Raw genomic sequence first — 19852 nt, forward strand, 5'->3', positions numbered from 1 at the left:
ACTGGATTCACTCAATAGGTTATGATCTAACTGCTTCAACAAGGGCATCTGAATTCTATAAAGATGATGGCATTAGTATAGATAGAATCATGTACAATGAGCTATGAAGCACAGATCTGGGGCCAAGGGTAACACATCTGCATATATTTGACTGTAGTCAGTTGGGTATAATGGAAGAAGGGGAAAGAAAAGTGAACACACACACACACACACACACACACACACACACACACGGCAAGGTATAAGAGATGACAACTTTACAAATAGTACCTCATTTGAGATAAATGAGGAGTCTGAAACCCTAGCTTGATCTACCATAGTAAACCATTAACTATATTTGCCTAGTTTCCTTTCCTGGTATGAGAATCAAAATCATCAATCAACAAGCATTTATTAATTACCTACTACATTGCCAGGCCCTGTGATAGGCATGGGTATACATAAACAAAAATGAAACAATCAAGAGGAACACAAATCTATAGATGTAAAACAAACACAAGACATTGAGGGGGATGGTACTGGCAAGTGGAGGCATCTGAAAGAAAGAGGGGTTTCCAAGAGAAGGAACGGAAGAAAGAGAGTGCTCCAGGCATGGAGGAGGAGGAGGAGCTAGAGCACTGTATGTGAGGTTTGGTTGTATTGCAGAGTCAGTCAGGTAGCACATGTCTGATTCAGCATCTACTATGTGCCAGTTGATGCCAAGGATTAAAAAAAAAGTAAAACCAGTCTCTAGCTTTTAGGAAGTCCCCCACACCCCAAATAGGGAAGACAAGATGTTAACATCTAGGCAGTGTACATGTACAATGCTGAGTAGATGTAAAGCAGCAACTAGGAAGAGCTGGAGTAGGGCAGACTGGGAAAGACCTCCTGCTAAAGGTAGGTTTCAAGCAGAAGATTGAAGAAAATCAGGGAAAGAAGAGACAGAGGCACCCAGGATTGGAGGACAGTCGGTGCAAAAGCATGGAGGCAAGAGATGGATGTTCATCAGGATGGTCATACAGCTGGAGAGCCAAATATAAACATTCAAGATAGAAAGGAAGAGACCAGGTTTTAAAAAGCTTTAAATGTCAAAAGAGGGGTGGGTAGTGATTATGTTAAAAGATATCTTGGGGCGTGGCTAGGTGGCACAGTGGATAGAACACTGGCCCTGGAGACAGGAGTACCTAGGTTCAAATTTGGCCTCATACACTTAATAATTACCTAGCTGTGTGGCCTTGGGCAAGCCACTTAATCCCATTTGCCTCACAAAAAACTAATAAAAAAAAAAAAAAGGATATCTTGGTATAGGCCTTGCCTGGGGTCAATGAAGCAAAGTAAGGGGAAAAAAAAAGTAAGAGTGTCTTCTTGGCACACCCAGGCAGTGAGCAGTTGGAGTGGCCTGGACAGATTTCAAACCATGCTCTTAGAAACATAAGTAAATAGTTTTCAAATGAGGGCAAAAGTGCTGATTGGTACCCATAATCATAAGGAAATGAGATCAGGGCACCTCTGCTCCACCTCCATTATAGTGTCATAGTCCCTATGTGCATTTATGGACTGCCATCTTCTGAAGGTTGCCAAATGACTGAATGATCTTAAAGCTCAAACAGGGCTCTGAGCATGGGGGTACTCTGACTGATTCTGCACTAGGGATTACGTTTACAGAATCCAAATTATGCTACCTGCATTAACCAAAGTCCTAGGGAGCCACTGGACCTCAGTGAGCAGGGGAATAATGCACCGGAAGAATGGACAGGCAAACTGGCCCCAGCTTCAGAAGGACGTTAAAAGTTAAACAGAGAAGTTCCTATTTGTCCCAAGAGGCAAGAGGGAATAATTAAGTGAGAGAGTCAACTGCTCCTATTACAATATTTTTAAAAATTACTTTAGTAGCTATGTAGAGAATGGATCAGAGATTTGAGGGACAGAGACGAATTAGAAAGTGACTAAAATAGTCTACGAGAGACATTATTAGTATTTGAATTGGAACATCTCTGCGTGAGAAGATAGAAGGGGTTATGAAAGCAATATTGTGAAAGTAGAAAGAATAGCGAAGGAGAATAAGGGTGGAGTGAGGAGTGAAGCAAAATGCCAAATTTGAAAACTGGAGTGTCTGGCAGGATAATAATGCCCTCAGCAGGAACAGGGAAGTTCAGAAAAGTGAAGGTTTTGTGGGGAAGACGAGTTTTAGACATATTTTATTTTGAGATGCCTGTGAGATATCTTGTTGAAGGACAAATAAAAAAAAAGAAAAAGTAAAGATGAAATGTTAATAATATTCATCCCTTACCTGTTCGGAAGTCAAAGCCTTCAGGTTGACTCAGACCATCAATGATGATTTGCAATGTATGTCCTGTTGTTTCCAAACTTTTAGCAATTCCTTCTACTCCTTCCTTTTGAAGAAGTAAATTTATTTTTTGTTGCATTTCAGGCTGTCCAATTTCACAGAGGTTGCCATCAATAAGAGATAAAAACCTTCAATGGTTAAGACAAAACAAAGCAAAAAAAAACCTTTAATATTTTTATCCTGTATCATTAAATTCCCTTCATGATTGATCCCTATATTTTCACATCTCTGAAATGTGAAGAGATCAACATATATAATCAGGAATATTGTGATAATTTACTATGTGTGATCTAAACTGTGCTAAATGTTGTGGACTATTAATTTTAATTCAATCTGCATTCATTTTCTCTACCTGGCAGTCTCAAATTTTTTTTTAAATCTTATGTCACATAATGGATTGAGTACTAAACTTGTAGACAAAAAAGCATAAGTTCAAATTCTAACTCAGACACTTTCTAATTGTGTAAGCCTGAGAAAGTTTCTTGACTTTTCCTAGCTTTATTTTTGTCATCTGAAAAAAAGGAATGATAAATAGCACCTACTCATATGGTTATTCTGGGGATTAAATGAAGAAATGAACAGAGTTTTTCAAACCATAACTATATTAATAATCCACTGCTATTAGTTATTGTTATTGTCAGATTAGTAAAGATCTATGTCTGTTGGAATCATTCTCAGAATCCAGTACAGTATGAAGTTCAAAGCAGTAATTAAAATAATCGGGATGATTATTTTTCTTAGTTTCATGTACTACAAACAAGCTGCAGCATATAATCAAGAAAGGATCTCTGAAGAAAAAAGGAGTAAAAGAGGTCATCAGAGGATGGGTTGCTTCTATGGAGAATGATGAGAGGTAGCCAACCATAATGATCCACTAGTACTTTCAAGATGTTGAAACCCCTGAAAAGTCTTCAGAACAGAGGGCAGATTCCCTTTGGTGAATATAGGAGGACATGGGTAAAAGTCACACAGATCCATTTGATTATGATTTTTTTTAAATTACTCAATTTTTAGGAAAATAGCTAGTAATATATTTATATAGAAGCTTTATTCATGAAACTCAAACCCAGAAAACAGTCCATGTGTATAGAATTGGGCAGACTGCAAACAGAATATCTATCAACTAAGAATAAAAGAAAGCCCAAGATTTGAAATAAGTGACTAGATTTATTCATCTTTTTTTAAAATAAACTGAATGGAAGTCCCTCAAATTTTTTCAAACACCTTACTAGTTAGTATGAAAAATATTTTATAATTAGGAATCTTGTTCAAATAAAATAAAGCCATCCATATGGTGGTGTTATTTAAGTCGTGTTTTGAAATCCTCCAAGAAGAAAACTTGGTTGCAAGTTAAATTAGGCAATGGTGTGTGGGGGGGGGTAGTGAGAGAGGCAATGAGCAATCTGAAAACCAAACGAATGTGTTGTATATACTCAACTTTTTTTTTTTAGATTTTTCAAGGCAATGGGGTTAAGTGGCTTGCCCAAGGCCACATGGCTAGGTAATTATTAAGTGTCTGAGGTCAGATTTGAACCCAGGTACTCCTGACTCCAAGGCCAGTGCTCTATTCACTGCACCACCTAGCCACCCCTATACTCAACTTTCAACAGCTGCATTAGAGCATCCATATTTTCAGTAAGATAAATGACTTTATGCACACATGATGGGGAAATCATGCACTCTCTGAAACTCAAAAATTATTCTTAAACAGCATCAAGAGTCACATTTTGTATAATCCAAATTTTGCAATAAAAATAAAAATAATTACCTTTAATTATGATTTCAAAGGAATGAGGAATAAAGTAAGATCAAGCAACAGCTATAAAATAATTATTCAGTTACTGAACACAGATATGTCAGCAATATATGATAAAAGTAGATATACTATCACCTTATTTACCATTTCCCCTTGGTTTACGGATACAACTAAATTGCTCTGAAGTTTTATGATTTAAGATTTATGTACTTTATATTAATGAGCCTCAGATGCATACTCTCAGTGAACGCTGGGTTATGGCTTATTTGAAATTCCCACTTTTGGTTTTAAAGACCTAGAAGGGTAAGGTCATGTAGTTCAGATCTATGATTTTATTAGTGTGGGGAATTTCTGGCACTTTCACTGATACAAATGAGCAACTCATCTGATAGTACTAAAGAGATGCCTGGAGACACCAAAAGATTAAGTGGTTTCCACAAGCATATCATAAACCAGATTTGAACCCATGTCTTCCCAATCCAAAGTCATTCCTCCTGTTATTTCACTAGGGAGAATGGTATTTATAGATCTCTGAATTTCATTTTACATGATTAATGGTAGTTTTAAAATGTCAAGTCAGTAATCAGGCAGATAATGATGCTTCCAATCCTTTCTTCCCTAACTAAAAGATGTTAGAGGATTAAGAAAGACCAAAAAGAAAAAAAAAGACCCTTGATGGGAAACCCTGACCTTAATCAAAACTGGAGTATGCTCCTTTGGAAAGATTGTTGCAGCATTGCTGATGAATTGTTGCTGATTTCAAGGCTGTGCTGCTGTGTCTTATTAGAAAAGAGATCTTTGGTTTTTCCAGAAGTGGCTGTTAATTTCTTTCCTACATAGAGAAAATTTCTAATTTACTACTTAGACTGGAAAATTGTTCATTATCAAAATTTCCTTGCCCCTCATTCCTGGGAATAAAAGCAGCTTTTTCAGAAAAAATCTTTACAAATATCTTTTCTTAAAAAAAAAAAAAAACCCAGCACTTAGGTTATTAAGCTGTTTTATCTACTGGATCAATAAACTCCAAACTTTTAAAACTAGCATGTACAGTCCTCTACTGCTAGACTTTAACATACACTTCCAGCTTTTATCTTCCATTATTCCCCTTGACATAGTCTCTACTTCAGCCAACTATTAGTCATTTTCTTTTCTTTTTTTTTTAATTTTATTTACGACAATAGGGTTAAGTGACTTGCCCAAGGTCATATGGCTAGGGAATTATTAAGTGTCTGAGATAAGATTTGAATTCAGGTCCTCCTGAATCCAGGGCCAGTGCTCTATCTACTGCTGCTCCCATATTAGCCATTTTCTAAACACACAATGTTTCTTCCTTAGTTTTTATTAATATTGTTTTTTGCCTAGAATATATTTTCTTTCATTAATATCTATACTTCAATGCTTAACTTAAAATTACATGGATATAAGCATATAAATATGTATCTATAGCCATATACATACATACATATATAGTTTTCATATACACACACACACTATGTGTGCATATGTATGCACCCTTCCTCACCCCTACTACTCCCCTTACTTTCCTGACTGGACTTGATCTTTCTTTTCTGTGCTCTCAGCATCTGGCATGGAGATTTCTGAATTCAGATATGGCCTCAGACACTAGCTGTGTGACCTTGGGCAAGTCACTTAACCCTATGTACCTCAATTTCCTCATCTGTAAAATGAGTGAAAGAAGGAAATGGCAAAACACTTCAGTATTTAAAAAGAAAATCCCAAATGGGATCAAGAAGAATTGGATACAACTGGAACAACTGAATATTATCATAATTTTCAGACTGTCATTTTTAAATAGCACTTTTAACTCACTATAACTGCCAATATGCTTTAACTTTTCTATTGGATAAGAAAATTTCTCACATTCCAGATTCCAGTACCTAGAACAGTAGGCACTGAATCTTTGCTGACTTGAAGTGTAACTGGTACTTTGAGAAGAGAAAGTGCATGTGTGCATGTGTATGCATGTTCATGCACAGGTTCTCCCCAGCACAGCTGAGAAGGTTAGCTGATGACTGCTGCCGCTGATGGATGGACTGAGGCAACACAAGGTCCTGGGGACAGGAAACAGCTGTCTGCTCTCTGACTGACATGGCAGATGGAACACGACAATCTTTCCCAATAGCCAACTTCCTTGTTCAACCTTCTGAATAACCCATGCTCTGCTGACCAGGCTTCCATGGCATACACCCTGCTTTACTGGACTACAACTGGAGAGCTAGTAGCTGAGTAACTTTCAGCTACCCAACTCTTTCCCCTTGGTCACAGCTTATCTATTCCAAATGTGCTCTCTGCCCCTTGCTCCACTAAAAAAAGTTGTGTCCACATATTAAGTCTCCAACAAAGAGGAATATTTTATTACTAATAAATGTGATTAGAGGCAGCAGGTCTCCAACTGTATTGCATCAGAATAGTGATCCAGGGAAGGGAGCACAAAACTAAGAATGGGAAGACCTGACTTGAGGCATGCCCCTCCTTTGCTTGGCTTTGTGTGTGTGAATAGTTTACCCATTTCCCCTTCTAGGCCACAGTATATCTGCCTGTAAGTGAGGATGATGCAAGACAAAGAGAATAAATGAAAAAGTGCTATGTTTTTTCACCATCAAGGATCACCTTACTTTCCCATCCTTACCTCTTTCCCTTCAGTTAAATATACAAAATACTCAGTTTCCTGATGACCTACCAAGTCATTCAGTCTCCAGGCTTCTTTCTTATTCCAAAGATTTGCAATGGCTTCCCTTTCCTCTACTAAATTCCTACTTCAATCCTTAAAACATAATTCTCAAGAAACCTAACATTTCTCTGATCCTCTTCCAATCCCTGCTTCCTCACACCAAACTGGGTGGGAGCCCTTATATGGTACTTCTTTGGAGGCAAGTACAAAGTTCAAACATACTTGTTTTGTGCCTTTCTACTGAGATTATACAATATTGTGTTATAATTTTGTTTATGTCACCTTCCTGGAAAAGTAAACTCTATGAGGGTAGGAAGTATATCATCTCTGAACTTTTAACTCCTTCAGCACTCAGCACATGCTTAGAAAAAATTTTAATAAAAATTTGTAGAATGAATTAAAAAGATTTAAGCTCTCTGGAATAAAGGTATCATATACATCTCAATTATAATAAAACTGATATTATTTCTGTAACTGCTTTTTTTAAATAACCCACCAATATACATGCTAATTGAATGGAAAAGAGTTAAAGAAATCTTGGTAACTGAACATAATCAAAATAAGAAGTGATTATGTTGAAGAACAAAAGAAGCTTGGGAAAGCTTATAATCCGATGAAAAGTAAAAGAAAGAAGTAGAAAAAACAGAATACACAGTGACCAGAATAATGCAAATGCAAAGTTATCCCTATCATCTCCACTCCCCTACCCCAAAAGCAAACTAGGAGCTATGTAATTACAATGAGCAAAATTTGGTTCCAAAGAAAAGAGAAAATGACTTTCTCAGCCCACTTTGCAGAGGTCTAGGGTTGGGTTGTAGGTGTCACATAGACTGTCAGACTCAGTTCAGATGTTGGTTAGTTTGACTGAACTTTTTCTTTCTTTTTTTCCATATTCTTTGTTATACAGGGTAAGGTTTCTTAACAAGTCTGTGAATTTCAAAACTGCATTTCAATAGCTTGATTTCCTTTGAAATCCTAAGAGTTTAATTTAGGCATTTAAAAACACTCTTTTTTAGAAGGTCTCCCCAAGTTTCTCCAGAGTTAAGATGTCCTGTTTGAGGGCTGGGTCCTCTGAGCAGTGGAAGAAGATGGTATATATTTGAAAAAGAACATAACATAAAAATAGAAGATCTAAATAAAAAAAAAGTTAACACAACCATAGAATGAAAATGGGAAAATGGTTAACCTACATTGTGAAGTTACCAAAATGACTCAGGAACTTCTGCTTTGGATTATTGAGTTGTCTGTGGCAGTAAATCTCTGGGATGAGCAGTGATTTTAAATGGTGTTAGGCCACACATAAATCTAAAGAGCTGGTACAGTGGCAAAATTTCCCTAAACAGTGAATAAGTATTAGCCTCAATATCAGAAACACTTTATATAGCAAGCTAACTTGGATCTTTTTGGCTCTGTATGAGGGACTAGATGCTACCAGTCATTTCCACATTTTAGAAATCTGTTTAATAGTAGTTACAGATGTGGGGGGGGGAGTAGCCTGGGTAAGCAGTGTGCATACTTTATAAATCATTTTCACTCTCATCCAACGCCTGGGGCATTTGCCACAAAAATCAATAAAAAACACCAAGTTGGGGTCAATGCTATGCTGCATATTATTGATCTACTCTATTTTGATATAGCATTGCTAAGAACAAGGTTAAATATTTTTTTATTTACAAAACTTTGTTAAAGTTACAAGGTTGGGTGAACAGGAAAATGGCGATCAAAGTAATTCAGAGAGAAAGGAACCATAAAGAAAACCGGGGATAGGTTTTACCCAATAGCCTTAATCTTGCTAGATATAGCATTATCTAATATAGGGCCATGCCATTTAATATCTCCTACCTATATGAATACCATCTACAATAAACAATGAATTTTGATTATGAGAATATGCAATGTTAGTAATGTTGAAATAAAGTTTCAGAATCAATTATAAAATTTCCTTCTTTGCAAATCAAGAAATTCACATCCTCAGTCTCCACCCCCCCCAAGTTCCAAATAAAACTTTTACCTTCAAGGTTTGGAGTATAAAATGTTAAAATGACAAATGGAGACAGTAATTAACATCAGCTAAAAACAAATAAATTTTTAAAAAAGTAATTAATTAAAAATTAAGGTATGCATTTTTTACTATGACTATATTACCAGCATAAATTAATGGCAATTTATTCTCAAACAGGATAATTACTTCTAAATGAATTTTTTCCAAAATCAATGAATTATAAGTCAAACTTTCATTTGCGCCACTGAATGTCAACAGTTTTTTCAGTCTAAGAACAGTCATGCTGAGCTGCTGATGTTTTTTATTTAATATATAATTTCATCCATCTTACTTAAAAGTTAGAAAGTAGCATAAATACAACAAATAAGCACATCGTGTTCTTTTAGCAACACATCTGTACAAAGTTAAAATACAGACCTCATGATTGAAGATCATTCCTACTTTCAAACACAATTCCAAATAATGAGAAATGACTAATACTTTTCGTAAGAATCTTATGCCCTTTCTTTTTATATGGAATGAGAAATTTTATATTAAGATACAGTAATTCTATAAGACTTCCCAAGACTTCAGATGCAGTCACTTTTATGTACTAATTTCTACCAACATTATTTAGAAACTGAGAGGTATGTGTTCATTACATTAAGTAGCAACATAATATGCCACAGAATGAATAGTGAGGCAACATAATCACTTCAAAAACAATTTAATATTAGCATGTGCCTAGTGGGTGAAACAAATATAATTTTCAGTCCCAAACAGAATAACACACTACAAGGGTAAAATACTTCCAAAGTTGTCTAATTTATTTACTCTAACTACTTATCTGTCCTATCATAGATGATTTTTATACTTTAGTTTTAACCAATATTAGAGTAATTATATATCACCAAAAAGAAAATTTTAAAATTCAATTATTTCTTAAACAAATTTGTATGAATTTGAAAGTTGTAATATTTACTAAAAATTAATGTGAGAATTTTATAATTAAAAAATCAACCTCCAAAAATTAACTTTGAAGGAAAATCTAATTTTAAAAATGAAATTTTAGTGGTAATCTTTTTTTTGCAAGAAACAGAAAATATATATTTGATATCCTACATATCACCACTAGCTGCAAATACTTCAATTTCAATACCAATTTTATGGGTTTAAATTGCTGAACAATACAACCAACTAAATTTGTTTAATATTCCTATTTAAATCAATTACACTGATTGCTATTTCTTCAACTAAAAAATGGACATAAATAACAGTACCTCTAATGTATGCAAAGTTCTTTGCAAAGCTTAAAATACTATAATTTATGTGAACTATGACTAGTAATACTTAAGAGAGGGTAGGTAGATGGGAAAGCTGATACAAATGCCTGTCCTGAAGTCAGGAAGACAATTCCTAGTTGTGTGACCCTGGGCATGTCATTTCATCCTGATTCTGTAAAATGAGCTAGCAAACCTCTCCAGTACCTTTGACAAGAAAAATCACAAACAGTGAAACAAAGAATTGGGCACACCTGAAACTGAACAAAAAAGCAAGCCAACACCAAAATTATTAGACTCTGTATCCAAAGCAGTAGATGTATTTTGATGATACAAGTTCTGATTAGATAGGGTTTTAAATAACAGATAGCTTGTGGATGGATACACTCTTTGTATTTTCACCTGGTATTAAAATGTCTTCTGAGGTCATCATTCTAAATATAAAGACATAAAGCAGTATAACATAAACATGAGAGTAGCAACAGAAAAGCTGCCACAGATTAGAGACAAAAGTCTGTCTTCCAAAAGACTTGGTTTATGAGCATGGGACTATTACCTGCTTCTAACTGAAGAATCTACTAAATGTTTCCTTCTTTTTTCTAAGCAGGGTTACATATGCACGGAAATTGGATACTCCTGGCATGCTGCATTAATTGTATACTGGGTCAGATACTACTGGAAACTGTTTTCACCAATTTAGTCCTTAGTATCAATTTTGTAAGAAAATGGGCTGCTTAGAATTCCTAAAAACTTAGCTTTTACTTCTTTTTAAAAGAAAGCTTTATAAATCATCCCAAATTTGAATGCATCTTACACTAGTATATTAGACACAAAAAGAAATAGTTAAGTGGATCATTTTTATGTTGTTTTAGGGGTTAGTTTGAATCCAAATATAATCCAAAATAAAAGGTGATTATATAAAAAGAGAGCCCCTAGTAAAACACATTCACACACTGAATGCACATACTGAAACGAGCACTGTGTCCTTTGTGAAAAACAAAATGAATCCAAAGATAATAGTCCTGTTTACAACCCTTGGAATTCCTATTCCCAAACTGCTTTCAGAGTCACATCAGGAAAATCAGTTTCATTACTTCATAGTCATTTTGTTTTCAACCAAATACATTATTATTAAGAACAAACATCCATCCTTTATTATGACTGATTTTATACTATTTCCCAAAAGAGTTGCTTTCTAAAGATGAAGATTTGCCATCATTGATCAGGGATAGTCAAAATAACAGGATGATTAAATAGCAATTCCAAACACAGGTTCTAGAAATGGTTTGAGCAATAGATACATAATTGGAATAAGTGTGCAATTGCAAAGTGGCTATTTAAAAATATTCCTGGGTATGTGTTCAAGAAATTACTTTGGTAATAACTGGGAATTTAAAAACTTGTCTCATTTCTTTATGATCATACCTCATATCTATAAGATCAGAATATTAAATAGATGCTTAAGGTATATTTTGAAGGATGACACTTATTTACCTATATAAGTTGTTTTATTTATTTAAAAGTACCTCATTATTTTTTCTTATACCTCCTACAGCCAATTGAGAGATTTCCAAATGTGAAATCAGAAAAATATTAGAAAAATAAAAATTGCAACATGTCAATTTTCATTAGTTCTCCTGTTGGAGGGATTTATAATTCAGACAGAAGATTTAAGTCCCAGCTGAAAACTGGCATCCAGAGTTACCGCCTGGGAGCAATTTATTATTATTCTTGTTTGGAAAAAAAAAAGTTTGTTTGGTTCTTAGGTTACAGAGTAAGAGTTGGATAAAATTAAGTTAGTGGTTTCAAAGACTATGGAACTTCTACAGCTCAAAAACATTGTGTTTAGAACTAATATAATTTAATTTGCTGGCTGTAAAGCCATAACGTGGATTAGTGGCTGTGAATATTTAGGAGAGGAGGACAAATCAAAACGCCCTGTTTGGAAATACAGAAACTAGTGATGGTAGAGTTGAAATCAAACAACTCTGGTAATAGAAAAGTGTATGACATATATAAAATGGAATGAATCCTCTCCCTTTTAGAAGTGACATTTTTAATATGATAGAAGTGACTTTCTCATGATTACAATGCAAGCAATGGAGAACAAAGCCAAGAATATAGATCACCTGTGTCTTAAGAAGCCAATGCCTTTGTAATGATTAGCTATTATAGTTATAACTTATGGGACAGCTAGGTGGAGAAGTGGATAGAGTACTGGCTCTGGAATCAGGAGGACCTGGGTTTAAATTTGACCTCAGACACCTAATATTAACTAGCTGTGTGACCCTGGGCAAGTCACTTAACTCTGACTATCTTGCATCTGGGGTCATCTCTAGATGTCCTGATCCACATCTGGCCGCTGGACCCAGATGGCTCTGGAGGAGACAGTGGGGCTGCTGACTTAGCATAACACCCCCTCACTCAAATACAATTCAACTGCATGTCATGGCATCACCTCCTTGATCATCATGCTCTTCTTCGAGAATGAAGGACAAGTACCAATAAACATTAGTTTATTTTATAAGAGACAATGGGGGATGATAAGTTGCTATCTGATAGTAAGTTAAGGAAATTATTTTGGTAAGAACTGGGAACAAAAACAAAGAAAAAAACAAATTCCACAATTACTTTATCAAATGTACTTTGTCTACAGGTGCTATTTTTCCTCTGGAGTTGACTTTAATACTTACTTATATGTCTCTTAGTGAAGGTTGTACTACTACTAATACTACATGACCTAATTATGACTACTTTAGAAAATGATAAATTCCTGACACCTTCAGAATACTGACTATTGATCGACAGTTATGGAAGTGATGATTTTTGTCTAGAGCTTCTGTGCCCAGGCATAGGATAAATGTTATTTTTTTAAAAAAATGAACAAGATCAACTTTCCTATGGTAAAGATCCCAATTGTCTTAGCATTAAGCTATCTTCCCTGATCATAAAAATAGGATCCTGAAAAGGTTTATTCTTTGGGTAGGAAAAGGAAAGTACTATTGGGAAAGTCCTTTACCCATCCAAAGCCTGTTTTCATTCTATAAATTAGGCAGGATAGGTTAAGACTAGGTAATGCTGGTAGTTAGCACATTACGATTTATAGGATACTTAAAATAAATTAGTAAATTTTATCTTCATAATGATTTGATGAGGATTGACATAGTTTCTTGCACATTGATAACAATAAATAGAAACCAGATTGGCTTATATTAGGTAAATTCTTAAATATTTTCAAATGAATTTGTGATCTCATTTACTTAAATGTTCCTTCCAATGAATTACACTGCAAACTATCCTGTGCCATTTCTGGTTCATGCCTTCCTATAATTTCTCCAAGGGGATTTACCTAGTGGGTTTGGGGTCTTCTTTTCTTTTTCCTGAAATTACAAGAATACCAGTGGAACATTCATGTTATTCCACACTAGTCATGCACCCCGCTCATCTTTACTTCTATATTTGACTGATGACCTCCCTGACTTAAAAGTTCCTTGTTATATGTTGTAGCCTATTCGCATCATTCATTTGCCTCTCCACTGCTCTTTGAGTGAAAATGAAGTCTCAGGATGAATGCACAACTGGCAATTGTCAAAGATGGGATTTGAGTTCAAGTCTTTCCTGACTCCATATCCAGGACCCTTTCCACTCTATGATCCTAATCTTCTTTGACTAAAGCTTATGTACAAGTTGTTGCCCTCTGCCCTCTCCACTGTCCCAGGTTTAAGTTTACTGAACTTGAGGGAAGAGAAAAAAGCAGAACTTAAGTCCCTAGGTTTCCTCTGCTTTCATTAACTTTCAGCAGAGGACCATGGATTCTATTCGTGACACCAAGGTGTTCATCTATCTGCTGGTTAATTCTACTTTTAAATACTGAAACCATGATGAATCCTTTTCACAAGGTCTTAATGAATCAAATATTTCAATTTCATGTAGGTGTTTATGTTTTCAGGGAAATTAAAATATATTGTATGACTATTCCATTCCAACCATTAGCCTGAAACAGCTCTTTTAAGTATTATAGTTCGCTTTTAGAAATACATACATCTAAAAAATAATGAAGTACTGAGTAATTCATTATTTTCAAGGGGTATGAGTGGATAAAATTCATCCCATGATATATCTTTATCCATAGCTATAGAATGACTATAGAATAAACCACCTGGGCATTTCAGATATCTCAACATGTATCATTTCCTTCTGGAGACCTATTATTTTAACTTCAATTTCTGATACTGAAATGATAAACAATTAAAGCTTGTTACTTGTGTCTTGAACTGCTGAGAGGGAGGAAAACCAAAGTTGGGGCTGATGCTTGGTTGCAATGAGTGTTGAGTGACAGACTTGACATTAAATTTCCTGGCCTTTGTCAAGTCCTATCAAGAGCATAACACAACTTTCCAGCTTAACTATCTGGAGTGAATCAAATCCTTAACGCAGCAGATTCTTTGGAAGCATGCCAGGCCTCGCTGCAACATGTACAAATCAGTGTAATCTGCGACACAACGCATGATCTCCTGGCACTTGATTCAAGCAACAGGAGAAATCTGATGCTTGCCTCTGGCTGTCAAAGCCAGCCAAAATATTATTTCACAAATAGGGAAGGAATTTTTTGAGGAAAGGTAACCCCTGGGAAAAAAATACTGGGCCTCATTTTTCTGGTGAGAAAGTAAAGTTATTTTACTAACTGTTCAAAATTAACAGGACAACACAGTCACCATCATGGAAGGGTTTAATAAAGAGTTTGACATAATGAAAGGAGTAGATAATGACCTTTTCTTGTGTATCTGAGTGCTTGTTGTTCTAGACTGTAAATCTGAGATACTTGGAGCCCTAGATACAATGCTACATGGAAGTGGGCACTTAAAAAAGGAAGTTTTTGATACTGAGGAGGTAACATGTTCTTGGAAGGTTCAGAATCCTTTCAAGCTAAAAGTGTTCTACTTAATATCTGAAAATGGGTATCCACTGGAAAACCAGGATGGAAATTAACATAAAAAAATCTGAAATCCTTGACTACCTTTTGATGCATTTTAGCTATACTAAGGGAAAAATAGGAACAAAAAAAAGGGATAGGGATAGGATTATTACTCAGGGTAGGCATGTCAGAGGGAAGATTAAAGTATTTAATTCATAGTTGGGTTTTGTCTTTTCTGACAAGGAGAATTATCTATGAAATGGAAAAAATGACAAGGGGGGTTGATACTTAAAACAGGAAGAGAGTAAGGTAGCAACATCTAGTTGTCATTGATAAGTTCAGATTACAAGGCCCAAGTAAAAGACAATGTAGAATACGTAAAGAGTGAATTAACCTGTGTCATACCAATCAAACATCCAAAAAAATTACTATAGTGAGCTAGAAAAAAATAATTCATATGAGGAACAAAAGGTGAAGAATAATAAGAGAATCAATGGGAAAAATGCAAAGGAAGGCAGCCTAGCTATACCAGATCTAAAATTATATTATAAAGCATCAGCCATCAAAACTGTTTGGTACTGGCTAAGAAATAAAGTGGTGGATCAATAGAATAGACTAGGTACAAAACAAACAATAGTAAATGACTCTAGTAATCTGATGCTTGATAAACCCAAAGATTCCAGCTTCTTGGATAAGCACTCACTCTGATAAAAACTGCAGGGAAAACTGGAAGATGGTATGGCAGAAAGTAGGCACAGATGAACATCTCACACTGTCTACCAAGGTAAGGTCAAAAATGGGTGCAGTACTTAGGCATATAAACCAATTAGGAAAAAAAGGAATAATTTACCTGTTACATCTATGGAAGGAGGGGCTGTTTATGACCAAAGAAGAGATAGAGATTATTTTTTAAAAAACTGAATAATTTTGATTACATTAAAATAAAAGTTTTTTTGTGCAAACAAAACTACTGTAACCAAGATTAAAAGGAATTTAATAAATTGAGAAGCAATCTTTACAACCAATGTTGCTTTTTTTTAGTTTTTTTTTTTTTTTTTGCAAGGCAAATGGGGTTAAGTAGCTTGCCCAAGGCCACACAGCTAGGTAATTATTAAGTGTCTGAGACTGGATTTGAACCCAGGTACTCCTGACTCCAGGGCTGGTGCTCTATCCACTGTGCCACCTAGATGCCCCACAACCAATGTTTTTGACAAAGGACTCATTTCTAAACTATATAAAGAACTGAGTCAAATTAATAAAAAAAAATCATTCCCCAACCGACAAATGGTCAAAGGATATGCAAAGACAATTCTTGAATAAGGAAATCAAAGCTATCTATATAGTCATATAAAAATTGTTCTAAATCATTACTAATTAGAAAAATGCAAATTAAAGTATCTCTGAGGTACCACCTCACACCTCTCAAATTGGCCAATATGCCTAGAAAGGAGAATGATCAGTATTGGAGGGGGAGTGCAGGAAATCTGGGATACTAATGCATTGTTGGTGGAGTTGAACTGATATAACATTTCTGGAGAGCAATTTGGAATTATGCCCAAATAAACATAAGCATACCCTTTGAACCAACAATACCACTACTAGGTCTGTATCCTGAAGAGATCATGAAAAGGGGTAAAAATCCCACATGTACTAAAATATTCATAGCAAACAAATGGAAATTGAAGGGATGCCCAACAATTCCAGAATGGCTGAATAAATGGTGGTGTGTATGTGCATGTGTATGCATATGTATATAATGTAATGAAAAACTATTGTTCTATAAGAAATCATGAGAGGTGGAATTTCAGAAAAGCCTGGAAAGACTTGCATGAATTGATGCAAGTGAAATGAGCAAAACCAAAAGAACATTATACACATTAACCACAATGTAGGGTGATGATCAAACATGATGAACTTGTTCATTTCAGCAGTATGATAATCAAAGATAATTTTAAAAGACTTATGATGGAAAATATCAGTCATATTCAGAGAAAGAATTGAGTAAATGAATGCCTAAGATTATTATCTTCAATCTTTAAAAGTTATCTTATATATTATGTCATTTTTTTTTTCTCTCACTGATGTTTTCTTTCTTCTGTCTGGTTTTGATTCTTCTGTCACAACATGATCCATATGGATCTATGTTTTGCATGGTTATAAATGTAGAGCCTATATCAGATTGTTTTCTGTTGTGGGGTGGGGGGAGAAGGGAGGAAGGAAGGAAAAAGATAAAATTCTAAATCTTGCAAAAAAGAAGATTGGTAAAAATTACTGCTGCATGTAGTTGGAAAAACAAATATTAAAAAAAAGAGTGAACAGAACTTAAAGCAAAATCACTGCCAATTATCTTTGAAAGATTAAGGAAAATGGGAGAGATACTAAAGGAATGGAGAAGAGCAAATGATATATTAATTTTTTAATGAAAAATAGCACAGAATATGCAAACTAGGAACAACATGGTTAAATGGAGAAAAGTACTGGCTCTTGTAGCAGAGGATCGGGATTCACTTCCTATTTCATATACTTATTACCTGAGTGACTGTGGGGCAAGTCTTTTAACCTTCTTGAGCCTCAGTTTCCTCAACCACAAAATGAAGTAGTTGGATGAAACCACCTGAGGTTCCTTTCAGCTCTAAATCTATAATCTGGATTTTTGAGGGACTATTAAAAGGATGGTTAGGGAACATATAGAAAAGTAAGCAGAGATCATCTAGAGTCAGCAAAGCTTCACCTTTCTAAAAGAAGTCATACCAAATTAATCTTACTTCCTTTTCTTACAGATGAGGGTAATGTTGAAAATATTTTTTATCTAGATTTTAGCAAGGCATTTGAGAATATTTTGGGGAACAGAGAGAGAGATGTCAACTAGAAAATAGTACAATTTGAGATGGATTCAAAACTGCTTGAAAGACCAGACATGATCAGGAGTTGTACTAACAAATTTAATGGAGCTTTAAAAGGACTTTCCCAAAAGTGAAGTGGTCCAAAAATCTGTGCTTGTTGCTCCTACTTAACATTTTTATCTCTAACCTGCATAAAACTAAAGATGGGCATTCCCATCAAATATCCAGATGACACAAAGTTGGACGATAGAACTTATACACTGAATGATTTCATCAAGAGTCAAACATTTTGAAAGGAACACTGAACATTAGAGAGAATTTATTAGAGAAAAAATATTAAGTCTTACATTTGAGCTCAAAAATTTCATTTGCCAAGTAAAATGTGGGGGAAGAATGGTTAGAGAGTAGTGCATCTGAAAAAGATCTGATGTTATTAGTAAATTGCCAGCTCATCTGAAGACCATAGTGAGAAACAGCTATCAATAAACATGTGAAAGTTATCATAGGTTATACTAATAAAAATTCAGTGATGAGGATTAGTTCTATGGGACTTTGTCTTGATGGATCACATCCAGAATATGGTACTCATCTCTAGGTGCCGAAGTTTGGAATGATGTTGATAAGGTGGAAAGTTTGCTGAGAAGGATAAATGGTATATAAAGGATTATGTGAAGAAACATAGGATGCTTAGTCTTAAAAATGGATAGATTAGGAGAGATATGGGATTCCTATAAGAAAAAGTTACTTGAAAGAGGAATGAGTTGAACTCTGCTTGGTACAGGGTATAGAAGCAGGAGAAAAGGGTAGAAGAAGTTATAAAGAGGAAAATTTAAATTGATGCTAGGAAAAATTTCCTAATGGCAAAAAAAGTTTCCTTGGGATGAAATGTTTTCATTCTACTAAAAATCTTCAAGCTAAACAGGATAACAATTTTCTGGGTATGTTGTAGAGGGGATTCTTAAAGCATATGGGAGGTAGAGTGGTACAATGATAAGACTGCTTGACTTGGAATCACAAATTTTGGGTTAAAATTCTTGCTGTGGGATTGCCTAGAGTGACCTTGAACAAGCTGCTTAATCAAAAGTCATTTATTTAGTACTTACTATAAGTTGGATGTTATCTTAGGTCCTGGGGATAAAGAGACAGAAATGAAATAATCTTTGTTCTCAAAGTGCTTACATTCAATAGGAGTAAACAAATGTATATTTAAAAGTACATACAGAATACAGACAAAACAAATATAGGGTAATTTTGGGAGGGAGTATAATAGGAGCTGGAGGAATAGGAAAGGCTTCAGGTGGTAAGCTGTGATTGAGCAGAGTTTTGAAAGAGACCCTAAGAGATAGAGGCAGAAAGCCAAATTCAAATCCAGTCTCAGATATTAATAGCTGTGCATCACCAGGCAAGTCACTTCTATCTTGGCCTCAGTTTTGTCATCTGCAAAACGGAGATGTAAATACCTCAAGGATATTAAAAGGAGCAAAGAGAATGTTTGTAAATCATTTTGCAAATCTTAAAGTGCTGTATAAATGCTAGTTATTATTTATCACAGTTCTTTTTATAAATGTTAAGTCTATTTGGAGTTCACTAAAAAATGGAGTATATGATGTGAATCTAAATAAATTTCTCACCAAATTGTTGACCAATTTCCCCAAATATATTGCTAAATAATGAATTTATTCACTAGTTTTTATTTTCTTCAATTTTAACAAACTCTAATCTTTTGGGCAAGTTAGTTGATTTGTGCTTCAATTCTATTCCATTTATTTATTTTGGGGGGAGTCAAAACCAGTTATTTTGATGATAATCCATATTATGTTTTACAATTTGAGATTGTCATGCTACTTTCATCAGCTTTTTTTCCTCCAGAGAGCTCTCTAATATTTTCACCTACTCATTTTTCATCACAATTCATGGATTTCACTAAAAAATATCTCTTTTATTTGATTCAATTGGGTGATGGTGATGGCAGTGGTAGTGGTAAACATAGGAATCAAACCTGTGAATTCACTGGTTTGCCTCCTACCTATACTAATGCAGACAGTCAAATACTGTCTAT

The 19852-nt window shown here is 34.9% G+C and overlaps 1 protein-coding gene across 5 annotated transcripts in view; it reads right to left on the minus strand.

Annotated features, from left to right (window-relative positions):
- Positions 1 to 19852, minus strand: part of SRBD1 (S1 RNA binding domain 1) — a 312756-nt gene that overhangs the window by 4831 nt on the left and 288073 nt on the right. For all 5 annotated transcript variants that reach the window (XM_074205166.1, XM_074205151.1, XM_074205132.1 and 2 more), the window contains one exon: positions 2270 to 2454. In XM_074205166.1, coding sequence (XP_074061267.1) covers positions 2270 to 2454 — 185 coding nt within the window. The remainder of the gene's footprint in view (positions 1 to 2269; positions 2455 to 19852) is intronic.

Source organism: Macrotis lagotis, chromosome 1, assembly GCF_037893015.1.
Source record: "Macrotis lagotis isolate mMagLag1 chromosome 1, bilby.v1.9.chrom.fasta, whole genome shotgun sequence".
In the NCBI taxonomy this organism is placed as follows: domain Eukaryota; kingdom Metazoa; phylum Chordata; class Mammalia; order Peramelemorphia; family Peramelidae; genus Macrotis; species Macrotis lagotis.